Consider the following 14,471-nt stretch of genomic DNA (forward strand, 5'->3'; position numbering starts at 1 on the left):
GAGGGCCAATCTTTACCAATTGCGGCTCTATTTTTCTTGATTATTGATTATTTGAGAATTAGATAATTGAATGATTGTCAGAATTAAACAAGCTGGTACAAGACTAACATATCTCCTCTGTCTATTCACAGCTACACCAAACCTTTAGCTACACAATCTAACCGAAGCTGTGTGTCACTTGCTACCGCCCAACCTACCCCTGGGGCTGGTGCCATGTTACACTGATTGATAAGAATACGTCTTATCTTGCGTGAACCACAACAGAGGCCAAACATCATAGTGTTTTTGCTAAATTTGCCGGTAAAAACTTTACTCTCAATTTACTTTTTTGACAAGCAATGTTTGGGAATGGAATAGAGAAACATGGCATACAGAAAAAAAATCATAAAATTGTAGTATGTGAGTACGATGGCCGATACGAGCAGGAGGTGCAGAGGATTTTTTCGGAAGGGATGGAGGAGATGGTCACAGACACAGCCTTCAAGGGATTAAGACACCATCCTGAGAGTTTGCTCATGTATTTGGCCATAACAGGTACGAACATTGCATGCAATACTGTATGTTCTATAATATATACAAAATGTCTTCAAACTTTAACTAAAATAATCAAAGCAGGTATGCAAGAAAGTGAATAAAATTGGAAACACGAGGTAACATGTGTTGACCTATGACACTTAACTAAGTCTTTGTTAACATTTCTTTGTGGATAACTGTCATCTTTTGTAATAAAACTCATATACAGTGGCAGCATGGTCAGACTTGAATTGTCAATATAACTGTACTGACAGTAACTGTAACTGCAGCTACTTCTGTCCATGGGAGTAGAATCTCTCCTTCACTGTGGTTCTCCCGGAGGTTTCAAATTTTCCCAAAGGGTTTGTAGTTTTTAATAGTTTAATCTGCTTTTCACTGTCGCCCTTCAAGGAAACTGCTGTTGTGATTTTGGAATTTACAAAAATAAATACATTTAATCGAACATGCAGCCTCCTGGTCCTCTTCACAATAGCTTTCCTCACTTTCACTATAATGTTTTGGTATTAATGGAATCCATGCAGTCCGAAATATAGCTGAATCCATTTGCTTTTGCAAACCGATTACTTTTGATATACCCTTGTGTATTTACATGGGTTGATGAAGTTGACTTAAAAAATATTGAATTATTTTAAAGTATTTTTTAATTATTGTATCTTTAATTGTATCTCTATTATAGCATTACATTATTTTATATTATAGTTAGTTAGGGTATTTTTCCAATAATACCATAATACCATGATTTTTGATTGCATTATTTTTTCATTCTCCTGCTGTACTTTGTGTTGTAACCTTAAAATTTCCACATTTTGGGACTAATAAAAGTTCTCTTGTCTTGTTTTATCGCTGTGGTCTATTATTGTATGATTCAACTGTCACATTAAATGCAGCCTAAAATCATGCAGCCTTAATAAACAGCAATATCCTGACTCAACCTGACCACATGTTGTGGTTGTGGCTGTTTTTGACTCTTGTGTCTTGTTATCTTGCAGTGTCATTCCTGTGGATGTCCATGTGTTCGTGGATGATTGTGCTCCTCCCAGTGGCTATACTCTACGGTCGCTACTTCTATAGCTTCAGAGCAATGAGCCGTTACAAGAAGCATGCCCTGAACACAGACATGGCCGATATTCAGGGCTCTTATATAAAGGCATCAGGTACACCACAGATACTAAACGTTACAAAGGTAAAAGGAGAGATAGAGGACTGGATAATGTAGATAGTTGCCTTTGAGTTGTACATGGGAATATGACTCAAAGTTTAAACTGCACACTGCCAAAATTATCACCATGTCTCTGAATTTAGCAGTTTCTCAAATACGTTCTAATCTACAGTGTAAGTCAAAGAGTCTCCTGCTCCTTTAAAGTCTACTCACAAAAGTCACTATTTCCTCATACAAAGGGTTAAAGGGTAGAATACTTTGTGAAAGGCATATCATGCAAATATGTTTATCTTAATACTTAACTAGTAACTAGTTGACAATCATTTAGTTACTTTTCTTTTGAAGGATCTGCTTGTTTGATGTTATTGTTTGACTTAGATGTGTAAATGTGAAAGGTGCCATAACATGCTTTTTTCACGTTTCGTAGTCTATCCTAAGTGTATAATTGATAATAATAAGGGTTGTGCAACACCCTTAACATAATAGTTAAGAAATATCACCCAGACCTTGGACCCCCTCACCAACCCGGAAATGCAAACGGCTTGGTTTGATATTCGCCCCCACCCTTGCGAAGAGCGATCTGGCTCCCCCGCCCAACCCGTGACGTAGTCTCAGAGCGCGTGTGTGCCCCGCCCACCCGTGACATAGTCTCAGAGCGCGTGTGTGCCCCGCCCACCCGTGACGTAGTCTCAGAGCGCGTGTGTGCCCCGCCCACCCGCGACGTAGTCTCAGAGAGTGTGTGTGCCCCACAGCTGTGCGCTGTTGGCTCCGCGCGAGTGAGTGAGAAAGAGTCTACTTTGAGACTAAATAAAACTGGTGTTAATTCTACAGCATGCGCAGAACAGATAGATCTATATATCTATATATCTATATATCTATATATCTATATCTATATCTATATCTATATCTATATCTATATATATATATATATATATATATATATATATATATATATATATATATATATATATAGACATATCTATATATATATCTATATCTATATCTATATATAAAAGTCTTATGTCCATCGCGCTCTTATTTCCTGTTTTTTCGGTATCGGATAGAACTTCTCTCCGTTTATTTTCCCGGTTGCTGCATCAACTGCCACATAAACCTTCACCATTGTGATAATAGTAAAGAGTGCGATATCATTAATGAAGTTTTGGACCTCTTTGAACCGTGTTTCGTCATAAATCGAACTAGAAAAACTCCGGAATGGGCTTGTATGGGGAGACACGGGAGCCTGGAGCAGCGCGGAGCCAGGGGGAAGGGGGCGGGAGGCGGCAGGCAGGAGGCGGGAGGGTGAGGGGGGTGGAGAGGGGGAGGGGGGATGGTGACGCGTGCCTGTGGTTATGTCGCGGTCTTGCACCCACCCCCCGTCAGTTTGGAGATTTGCGGAAAGGAGATAGTCTGTAATATAGCTAAAAACTGCAGGAATCAACAAAAAACACTCTGGGTACATATATGAAGCACAAATAGCAATGTAAGAAGGTTAAAAGCTCTGAAAAGTCAATTTTGCATGTTATGGGACCTTTAAGTTTTAAACTAAGTAATGTGGGGCCTTATTTCAAGAGGGAGACCAAATCCAAATCTTACTGGCCTTTACAGAGAGTGGGGCACCACACAGTCTCCTCTGGAGGAGGCCCTGATCTTGATGCCACTGTGAGTCTTTGTTTTGAAAAGTCTACCATGAAAGGCTAATCAATGTAGCACTTTGTAAATGATGCATGCACACATTCACTGTGGCATAGTTTCAATAAGCTCCTGCAATATTAAGATATTTATTTCATGATCTTTTCAGGGGAGAGAGTGACCACTGCACAAACCCTTCTCCAGCTCATCCCAAAGAATCTCAATGGGGTTCAGATCCGTAGTAGATTTGTTAATGCTTCTCCTTAGATGTTCTCTTGATGCAAATGATTTGACCCTTCTCAAATTATACTAAAATGATTTCCATTAAGGAAAGGTGGGCAGTGTATTTTTTTATTTAAAAAAATGAAAAAAATAAAAACTTAGAAGATTGTATTAAAAACATGAAATGAATGAGTGATACAATGACATCTCCATGGAGACAAGCAGGTGGCTGATCCCCCACCATAAAGGCTACATAGTGCACCTTTAAATTTAGCTCTTTGATAGTTAATAATCCAATGTGTATCTTAATTGCTGCCTGTGCAGGATCGTGCCTGTGGGTGGCGCTAGTGGACAGTGCTGTGGTGGGGCTTGTTGCCGCCGTGCAGAGGTCTTCAGACATGGTGGAGCTGAAGCGGATGGCTGTGGACCGTCGACACCGTTGCCGCGGCGTCGGTATGGCACTGGGACGGAAAGTTCTGGAGTTTGCATTGTCTCAAAAATTGTCCAAAGTCATTCTGGGAACCACTAACTACACACCGGCTGCTCATAACCTTTACAGACGCCTTGGCTTTCAGCGCGTGAATGCCACTAACGGTTATTACATCGATGGACCATCTTTGTTAGAGCGCCTCTTCTACAGAGTCCGCCATCATCACTATGAACTGGAAGTGCATCATAAGGAAAACAACACTAGAAGATGTTGAATATAAGAGGCAGTAATTATTTTTTTTCTGTCTCAAAAGTATAAGGCATGTTTGTATGTATGTAAATACTATCTTCAATTTGGTGACATTAACTTTCCTGACAGTCAATTCAATAACTAAAATAAGCTGAATTATTCAAAGTTAGAGAGTTTTTCTGTTCTGTATCCTCATAGCCACAATATTGCTTCTAAGGTGTAATAAAGTCAGATGCCAAAAACAAACATGTCACGCAAAAACCAACGTCACGCAAAAACAACATAAATGTCTTGATTACTTGAACTTCTACTTCTGCTGGTGTTTTGAGCAAATGTTTTTTTTGCCTCCAAAAGTCACCGGGAGAGTTGTCGGATATGACAAACCATGCCTCAGTTGTCTCCTCCTGCATTACTCACAGATATGGTGAAATTCTGCTTGTTGTTGACAAATTTTCTATGGTATTTGTGCAATAAAAACCTTCTTGTCTTTTTACTGGAGATCTCCTGTAACTTTTGCAGCCTTCATGACGTGCTTCTTCTCATGATCGTGGATAAACCTCATTATCAGTTCTGGTTTATCAGGTTTTAGCACTGTAGTTTATTTAAAGCAAACTCACCACATCCCCTACATTTACTCCTCAGCTACAAAATAGTGGTTATAACGAAGGAGTGTTGGTGCTTTCTCTCTAATCTGCGGCTGGGAAACAAAGCTGGCTCTGGGATTGCAGTGAGGAGAGATGAAACCTAACAAAAAATAACGCGTTACTGATTTTAAAAAGTAACCAATCACACATGGGTGCACAAAACTAACGTGTTACATTCCTTGTTACTCCAAAAAAAAGTAATTTGAGTACCCCAATGCGTTTCCAGCTAACCCGTTACCCCCAACTCTGCTGATAATGCATGCGACCTTGAACTTTTGAACTGAATGGCAACAAAACTGAAGAAATGTGGTTAAGGCAGTGTTTTTGGACCTTCGTAAGGCTTTTGAAAAACACAACATTCTAGTACACACATTTAGAAATCCACTTCTCACAGTTGGCTCTCAACTGGTTTACATCATCACCAAAGCAAGTTCCTATGTTTTGTTTATTGCAATAAATCTGTTTCCGATTCTGATTCTGAGTGGTTCTGATTCTGATCCTATCTGAAGTCAAGCGTACAGAGTGCACTAATCGCTGGCACAATTTCAGCCCCTCTGGATACAAAATGAGGATTCCTCAAGGCTCTATATTGGGCCCCCGGCTGTTCTGTCTTTATATCAATGAAACTGATATAAAGACAGAACGGAACTACCCAACATCTGCAAAAGGGCTGAGTGCTAGCTGCATGCTGATGACACTCATCTATGTCTCATGTCTCAGCAAAGACTCTAGAGAAGAGTGCAGAACTGCTTAACAAGCAACTGGTCAGCGTCTCACAGTGGTTGGAAGACAACGTTAAATCATTCTAAAACAATCTATGTGTATACTGTATTTATCAAAATTGAATTGACAATGTTGAGAAAGTCAAATATCTTGACGTCATCCTAGACATCCATTTAAAATTTGAAGTACATTTAAAGGACTCATTTAAATTGCTTCCAGCCTTGTCTGTCCAAGTGTGCTGCCAAGTTGTACTTTCATACAATGATCCTTACTACTCATACTGCATCACTGTGTGGGGCAAGGCCAGGCAGTCGGCCATGAAAAGTGTAACCTCTCTTTATAAACAGGCTTTAAAAGTAATGGACAAAAAGCAGATGAGGTACAACAATTATTACGTCTTGACAATTTTATTAAGTACTCGTTCTTTAAATGTAATTTTAAATGTGTAAATAATTTTGAAATTCTTGGTAACATGATTCAGACGTTTATTCCTAGCAGTGTCACCACAAGAGGCGCGTGACTGTGACTGTAGACCTGCTAAATGCAAGACCGTTTTTGGTCAAAGCGTGTTCTCTGTAAAAGGCCCACAGATCTGGAACACTAAACCTGCCCAACTGAAAACCCTCACCGATCTGGACCAGTTTAACAGCAAAGTGAAGCAGTGATTGAAATAAATCAAGCCTGTGAACATTAAAGCCATTGTAAATCTTAAAAAAGTATTATTTTTTGTAAATATGTCCTTCTGTGCTGCATGATGTATGTATATGTTATTGCTATTGTCTGTTTTAATGTCAGGGACCAGTTCTACTATTTAGCTTTTGGCTGGATGGCCTATGGACATGGCATGTGTTACTATTTCATATGTGGCAATACTCTCTGTTTTGTCCCTAATTACTAATAAATAGATAATAAATCTGTAACCAAAAAGTTACTATTCCTGCAATGGCAAGGCCTATAAGATAACTTAAACATGTCTGTGAGAGGATATGATGTAAATGTTTCCACGTCTGAACCTAAATGCTTTGCAAAGACCTAAATATGCTGACATGAAAACAGACCATTCAGCAAATTTTCATGTTTTGAAATAGTTTCTTCCTTCTTTTCCCGTCAAGTGATTCATGTTGTGAAATATACCGTTTAATAAAAGCTTCCTGTTCCAATACTTTAAGAAAGAGCTATAATGTTTCGTAGACATTTAAGGTCATAAACAATTATGCTCAGATGGTTAATAATGAATGATTGACTGAATGATGATTCTAATAGTTCTAATCTGAGCTGGAGCTTCACAGATTTAGAGAAAAATAAAACATAAACATTCTGGCAAGCATTGCAATTAATTCAATTTGTTTTTGTTTTCAAATCAGGATTCAGTTCAAAATGCATTATATTTAACATCTCCAGGAGCATTAACCTTTGGTTAAAGACTGAAGATAAACACATAAATTAAATGTTTTTAATAAATTGCAATTTTAATTTAATTACAATAATGTGCATGTACTAATTTGTGCATCTATTGTAAAAAAGAAGTTGAATGGACGAAGACTACATCAGCTACAATCTGGAAATTGAATATGAACATGTGAATATATGATTATATATCTGCATCCATCCATTTTCTACCGCTTGTTCCCTTTCGGAGTCGCGGGTGACTGGAGCCTATCCCAGTGACTTCGGGCCTTAGGCGGGGTACATCCTGGACAGTGGCCAACTTGTCGCAGGGCCAACACAGAGACATAGACATTACAGACAGTTCACACTCACATTCATTCACTAGGGCCAATTTAGTCACCTAGAGTCGCCTAACACATGCATGTCTTTGGACGGTGGGAGGAACCTGAGAACCCAGAGAGAACCCACGGTAACACGGGGAGAACCGCCTTTGCCACCGTGCAATAGTGATATTTAATCTGCATCATTAGTCTAAGAGAAGAACGGGTGTGTGACAAACTGCATTTGTGAAGGGGTCGTAAAGATGGGCCAAAGGATGTTTACCCTAGGGGGGTGACGGCCCAGAGGAGTTTGGGTAATGTTTACTCAAGGCTTTATCTCTACGGAAAAATACCAAGTGCCTTGATGTGAGGCTGACCAATGAGAAATGTGACCCGCCTATTCCAGAATATCTAATAAAACCAACCAGCATGGGAAAAAACAGGGTGAGACGCAGGAGGGTCAGCCAGGCTCCTTACAACGGCTTGGCTGACACAGTCCCCGCGTTTTCTCCCATGCATGCCCCACAAATGTCTGATGTTTCTGTGTCGTTTCATATTCTAGGTTGAATTGTGTTCTCGATGTGTTACGGAATAGCATCTGGTGTAGGTCTAATTCCATGACAGAACATTATATTGGGGTCGTTTTTAACCAAACAAAACATACAAAAGGTTATTCTGGTACACGTAAACATGCCTCTTTGTCTTAAATTAAGCCGGTGACACCTTTGCACACACTAAGATGTGCAAGGGCTGTTTCAGTGGAAATTAGTAAACGGTAACAAGATTATATTATCAAGGAGAAAAACACACACAATATAGCAATAATTCACTCATTCCTATGAGAAATGTATCATGCTTACATTTCTCACATACACATCTCTTAAGATGGCCAATCTGAATCTTTGATCAGGTTTAGTTTAAAAAAAAAAAAAGGGAAACCAAAAAGGAAGAGTAAAAATGGGAAGTGAAATTTAACGTGCCCATGAATGCTTCGGCCCTCTTTTCAGACATTTGTGAGAGGCAAACATGAGTGTAGAGTACCGGGACATGTCGGAGGCCAACATGGACATCGACGAAAGTAAAATCACCTACAAAAGACTTTTGATGGACCCCAGCAACCTACGTTTCTCAGGTAACACATGGGGATTAAAGGAACTATATAGCCATCTTGGTACTCTTCTGGTGTTCAGGAGGAGTCTTTTACGGCTCCTTAGATTGTATTTAGTCTTGGTGTATTGCTATTTTAATTCATTGTTTAACCATGGTTTAGACCCAGTTTCCCCTTGCCATTATTCATCTTCACTATATATATTTTCTGCTGTGGTGGTACTCTTTAATTTGAAAATGTATCATTGGCCAAAATCTGCAGTGTAACATGAGGCATAATCCATGTATATCCATAAAATATACAGTTGGTTTTGATATTGGGAATAGAAAAAGGTGAAACAATTGATTTATTTTATTTCATTTAATTTTTAACTTTTTTCAGTTTACCGTTTGAAACAAAACCCTTTTCGTGTGGCCACTGTGTGTCTTGGGGTCCTTTGTGTTCTTCTCATGGCTGGACTCATCGGGGACTCAGTCAGATGTAAGTATGATTATTGAGTTTTGACTGCTACTTGCACAGATTTTCAATGAAGAACCATAAACATAAAGGACTGGAGTAGTGTGCAAAGCCTGAGGTATGGATTCCTGAAAATCTGCTGATTTGTGCAAAGATAAGGTGAGACGAGCAGCAGAGTCAGTTCTGTGGTTTTGAACAGGAAGTCAAAAACCAGTATCTACTATGGGTCTTTCATCCCAATATTAACCAGACTCAACCCTGCTTAGCTTCTGAGATCAAAATGTATTTGTTATTAAGTTGTTTTTCATAGACTATGCTGTGCTTTCCAGTGCTAAATAGTTTTTATCTTCCAATATCATAACTTTTTAATTCAGAAAGTTTGATTTCATTAAATGAGAATCAATAAAACTTGTGAATGAAGGTGAATTATAGATTTCCCCATTGTTGTTTACAGTGCCAACATTAATAGTGATTGATCATAAAACTATGATTATTCTTTCTCACATTAATTGTAACATTAAAATTTGTTATAACATGTATTATTGTCATCAAATTCAGATGCTATAGACAAAGGTTCTGTGTCCTTATCATAACAAAATAGACTCCTTCTATTTTTCTGTCGGGATATGCCTGACCAGTTTACATTTCGCCCTCTCGTTTTCTTTTAGTTCGCAAAGTGCAACAGGAGAACTTAAACAAACTACAAAATGTAAATGCTGAGAAAGACAGCCTCCAGAAATCCATGTCAAGTCTTCAGAAGGAAAAAGGAAATTTAGAGGATAAACAAAGACAGCTGGAAAGAAGCATGGAGCGGGTAATAAAAAGAAGAGATCAAATTCAAAATAACTACAACACCCTTGCAGGGGAGAAGGAAAAAATTAGAGCGAGCGAGAGTAAGTTAAAGTCCAGCAATGAAGCGCTGACTAAAGAGCTACAACAGCTGAATGCAACAACGGTCAAGCTACAAAGCGACAATACTGTCCTTTCTACGGCTAAAGATCTTCTCCAAGTACAATTCACACAAGCGGCCAAACTGAAAACCACCCTCGAGTTCAACTATAAGAATCTGACGATGGAACGGAACAACTTACAAAACAGTTTCAACAATGTCACTCGATTCAAAGACCAGCTGCAGTTGAGTTTCAACAGTTTGATAATGGCGGTCGAGACGCTAGAAAAAAAGCTTCACGTAAGCTCCATCGAAAAAGACCAAGCAGAAACCAGTCACATGGACACCACTTCTGCAAAAAACGCACTCCAAGACATGTACAACATTCTGGTGAAGGCGACGGAACAGCTGAACTCTTCGTACAATGGTTTGTTGAGGGAAAAGCAGGAGCTGGAGAAAAGTTGTGGGTTAGTTCGGGCGGAGAGGAGCTTGCTGTTGGAGAAGAATGGAAACCTGACGGAGGAGAGGGACCAGCTTCAGTTGGAGGTCGCCAAACTCAACGCCACAATCTCAGGTAAATGGACAATAGTGCATAGGATGCAGGATAAATACATTTTATTTTACAAATAAGATAACCTTCAGATAAGATAAGATGAATTCCAGTTTTGCTATGCAAACTACAAGAACATCAGGACAATAGAAATATGCAATAAATTATGGTTTACTCCAAGAGTGCATAGGATTTCATTAGAATAAATGAAAGAAATTAGTAGTTACATTTTTGTTTGTACTTGTTTTCCGCCACTGCTTAGAATCCATAAAAAGATTAATTTGATAATTATAAGCATGAGCATTTATACCTAAACTAATACATCATCAAAGAACAGTATAGTAAGTGATCAAATCACAAAGTACAAGCCCTGATAATAAAGTGTAGCATCAAAAAGAGCTTTAGCAGTAATATATTTGCCAAATTCAATGGCAAAGCTTAACAAGATTTTGCAGATTAGACATATTAGTTGGTAGAAAAAGCCTAAATCAAGCCAATGATAGTCTCCTACTTTCAGCGAAGAAATGTCCTTCTGGCTGGCAGTCGTTTATGTACAGCTGCTACTACACTTCAGCAACGAAGAAGAACTGGAAAAACAGCAGGGACTACTGTAAGAACAAGGGGGGAGACCTGGCCGTTATAACCTCCCAAGAGGAAATGGTCAGTTTGTCCAACACATAACATAGTACAATACAACAGAAAGGTGTGGAATGTAGAATAACATTGTACTGAACCTGTGTCTTTACAGGGATTCATTAATAAGCTGTACTCCAGTGATAAAGAGGTGTGGATTGGACTGTCTGATGACGGCACAGAAGGACACTGGACATGGGTGGATGGGACACCGCTCAGCCCTAATGCTACGTAAGTAACACCAAAACTATGTCTGTGTATAGTATTTCGGAGTATGAGAAGTCTGATGATTTCAAGCGTTGTTTCGACAAATAAGCAGCAAAGAATGGCTGCGATTTGAATGGACGCAAAACACAAAGGCTGCAATTCTTGAAGTTGCAAAATTTCCTCCACAAACAACAACATATCCAGGCTTATTTCGTGTAAAACCTGGTAACACTCTAGTTTAGATCTGTAGGAACATTCTGGAGATGTTTTCAAATGTAAAATGTGAAAAGAATCCCATTATCAAACATGATTCGGAAAAGTCAGAAAAATTAGATTAGATTTTCCTAAATCGTCCAGCCCTACAACAAGGCATACTTTAAAGACTTTGAAAATATATAAATGATGGATCATTGTTGAGTATAAGTAAACGTAGAATCAAAATACTGTCCAAGTTCAGGTCAATACGTGCAGTAGACATTCATGCAGTTAGAGATTCTGCATGGCAACGATTTAGACCAGGGATGTCCAAACCTTTTTCACCGAGGGCCACATTTTGAAACTAATATGGAGCAGAGGGCCACAAACACCCCGACAATGTTGAATTTGAAAGTGAATACTTAAAAATGCAGCATTTGGCATTGTTCGATGAGCCTCCACATCTTTGATAATACTTGGAACATTAATAATAGGTTGTTATCACGTAAAAATGCTTGAATTTTGTTTTAGCAGGAAGCCGGAGGGCCAACAAAAATTAGTCTGCGGGCCGCATTTGGCCCCCGGGCCGTAGTTTGGACATGCCTGATTTAGATGTAAAGCAGAGGTTCTTGATTCTTTTTACCTCAGGGGCTCAACTTTTTCAGTCCAAAGTAACTTGGGGCCTATTCACATATTATATTATATACATTTTAACACCATCATGATAGTGCTCGCTGCCCTATGGTCTCCAGCTTTTTGGTTAAGAATTGGTTTTGTTACATGGCATGTTTTGAAGTCCGTGCAGAGTCCAGGTGACGGTTGTTCAATTACTAAATCAGTTGAGGATTATTACAGCGCTGGATGCCCTGACCTGAAGTATTTACCGGTCACTTTACCGTTGCAGGTTCTGGGGAAATGGCCAGCCCAACAGCTACGACGGCCGTAACCAGGACTGTGTGGAGTTCTGGCACCGGGCCACGGGAGAAGGCGAGTGGAACGACGAGAGCTGCAAGATCGAGCAGTACTGGATATGTGAGATGTAGGACAGAAGAGCATGAGAAGACGGGTTATAACGTGTTTGTGTTTGTCGGCGCGTGTCAAGTGTAAAGACCCTAACAAGCTGATAATCCTTGTACATTTAAATGCATTTGGTGTATATGTTTCAATGTTACTTTGTAAAATAAATAACATACTTGTATCACATGTTTGTAAGATTGACCAATTAAACATAAGAGCACAGCCTTACCTGTCTGGTCTTAGGTCTTTATGGATACAAAAGGTTTTGAACTAAATATAATCTTTTAACATGAATGCTGCAGTTCCTTTCACCTAGGGCTGTATCATTTATCAAAAATAATTGTTGGATATAGTAAAGACAATTATGAAGATATAACCCGGAGTCTAATACATCAAGACTGACAAGAACAGAGAGCTCAAGACTGATATAGAAACTAAGCCAGGAGCAAAGTGAGTGGGCGGCTTTTTATAACATTGCCATTGTTTATGTATCAGTTGTGGCAGTAAATGTTTGACACCTGATTTTACATGCACATTAAAATGAACAAATCTCAATTGTGATGTGACAAAAGTGCTTAATATGGTGGTATTTACATCAGTATTGTCACAACCGCCAACCGCTTTGTGTCACTTCCCTGTCTCCATAGAGGTTTTAATGCCATATCGTGGAACATTCAAGACAAAGCGATGGAGACAAGCAGGTTTCCATAAAAGTTACATAGTGCACCTTTAACAGAGTAGTCCAGCTTGAGAAAACGTAGCATTCAGAGAACGTAATATCAGGTAGATCAATGCAATACTCAAAGATTCCTGCAGCTTATACGGATAAACTTTAATTCATCCATGTGATTTGACCCTTGTGGATCTTGGACAGGAATCCACAGTGGTGCACAAAAGCTCCTGAGGTATGTACGTCTTGAAATATTCTTAATTTGTCTGAAAGTGAAAAAGACATAATGACATGTTAAGCTGTTTCTTATGTTGCTGTGTGTATAATTATAATCAGCAGCCTCTTGATGAAAACATAAGGAGTTGTTTGCACAAAGTTGAGGGTCATAACAATTCTTTGAGTTCCAAGCCAGGGAAAAAAAGCCCTGTTCAATAAGTGATCTGTGTCCAAACCAGGGCCGGTCCATTGCATGAACAAACAAAGTGAATGGTTAGAGCCACAACCTCTTTATTTCAAAGACGTTTTATTGTTCTCAGGTCTCTGCACTGGCTCCAGTGGCTCAGAAAATAGACTTTAAAGCAGTTCTGCTTGTGTACAAGTCTCTTGTTTGTGTCGCAACCATCTCGGACTCTGAGAACCTCAGGGACCTCAGGGACCGGCCTCCTGCTGGTGCCAGAGTCAGGACTAAACATGGGGAATCTGTGTTTCAGTTTTTCTCCAGATAAAATCTGGAACAGTCTTCCTGAAGATGTGAGACAGGCTCTACTCAATGTTCAAATCTAAGCTAAAAACATTTGTTTTTGTTTGTTTAGTTGTGCATATGACTGAAAGGGTTTTATTTGCACTCTTCTCTTTTATGTCTTAACCTTTTTTTGTGATTTCTGTCATGTCTTTGTGATTTGAATGAATGTTTTTGCCTGTTGTGTGAAGCACTTTGAATTACCTTGTGTACGAATTATGTGCTACAAATAAATTTGCCTTGCCTAGAAGGGTTAGGGGGTCTTATGACAGATTAGGCTGGAACATTGCTGAATTCCTCTGAATATTGTTTAATCGGTTTTCATTGAAGCCCTTGAAGGCAACTGCTCTTGTGATTTCAGGCATTATACAAATACATTAGAGAGCCACATGTTCCGGTGACCGGCCCACGAGAGAGCATGTGAACTGAGCATACTCTCCGGTACTTTGAGTAAAACATGCAGCATGAAACATGCACACTGTAAAACAATGACAGACTACACATGTCACTAATAATTAGTGACATGTGTGCTACGAGCTCAACCAGCTTGACCAGTTTGGATTAACCAGTTTAACGACGTGTTCCTTTGATGATGTGTTCTGTGTTTCTAGAATTAGGCTAAACAGAGCCTACAGTAAGCCTACTTTTTCTTTCTTTATAGTTTCAAAACTGACATTGGAACTCGAAACGTGTTTGCTCTCTCTC

The 14,471-nt window shown here is 39.2% G+C and overlaps 2 protein-coding genes across 2 annotated transcripts; both read left to right on the plus strand.

The window, feature by feature from the left end:
- Nucleotides 1-403: 403 nt before the first annotated feature.
- Nucleotides 404-4,251, plus strand: LOC140377976 (N-acetylaspartate synthetase-like). Its single transcript, XM_072463605.1, has 3 exons — nucleotides 404-534; nucleotides 1,524-1,688; nucleotides 3,872-4,251. The coding sequence occupies exons 1-3, from the start codon at nucleotides 453-455 to the stop codon at nucleotides 4,249-4,251; spliced, it is 627 nt and encodes a 208-aa protein (XP_072319706.1). The 5' UTR covers nucleotides 404-452.
- A 4,051-nt stretch (nucleotides 4,252-8,302) lies between these two features.
- On the plus strand, nucleotides 8,303-12,461 carry LOC140377859 (uncharacterized). The gene is made up of 6 exons (XM_072463466.1): nucleotides 8,303-8,434; nucleotides 8,792-8,890; nucleotides 9,535-10,329; nucleotides 10,823-10,965; nucleotides 11,054-11,169; nucleotides 12,245-12,461. The coding sequence occupies exons 1-6, from the start codon at nucleotides 8,329-8,331 to the stop codon at nucleotides 12,381-12,383; spliced, it is 1,398 nt and encodes a 465-aa protein (XP_072319567.1). The 5' UTR covers nucleotides 8,303-8,328; the 3' UTR covers nucleotides 12,384-12,461.
- Nucleotides 12,462-14,471: the final 2,010 nt, after the last annotated feature.

The sequence above is a fragment of the Eucyclogobius newberryi genome, unplaced genomic scaffold, assembly GCF_026437365.1.
Source record: "Eucyclogobius newberryi isolate DKJ021-1_F unplaced genomic scaffold, fEucNew1.0.hap1 SCAF_4, whole genome shotgun sequence".
NCBI classification, from domain to species: Eukaryota; Metazoa; Chordata; class Actinopteri; order Gobiiformes; family Gobiidae; genus Eucyclogobius; species Eucyclogobius newberryi.

Bases quoted from the DNA above. Each gene is read 5' to 3' on its own strand.
- LOC140377976 (XM_072463605.1), top strand. From the start codon at position 453: ATGGAGGAGATGGTCACAGACACAGCCTTCAAGGGATTAAGACACCAT. The intron at 535-1,523 runs GTACGAACATTG...GTTATCTTGCAG, and splicing joins CATGTATTTGGCCATAACAG to TGTCATTCCTGTGGATGTCC. The intron at 1,689-3,871 runs GTACACCACAGA...CTGCCTGTGCAG, and splicing joins CTCTTATATAAAGGCATCAG to GATCGTGCCTGTGGGTGGCG.
- LOC140377859 (XM_072463466.1), top strand. From the start codon at position 8,329: ATGAGTGTAGAGTACCGGGACATGTCGGAGGCCAACATGGACATCGAC. The intron at 10,330-10,822 runs GTAAATGGACAA...TCCTACTTTCAG, and splicing joins ACTCAACGCCACAATCTCAG to CGAAGAAATGTCCTTCTGGC. The intron at 11,170-12,244 runs GTAAGTAACACC...TTACCGTTGCAG, and splicing joins CCGCTCAGCCCTAATGCTAC to GTTCTGGGGAAATGGCCAGC.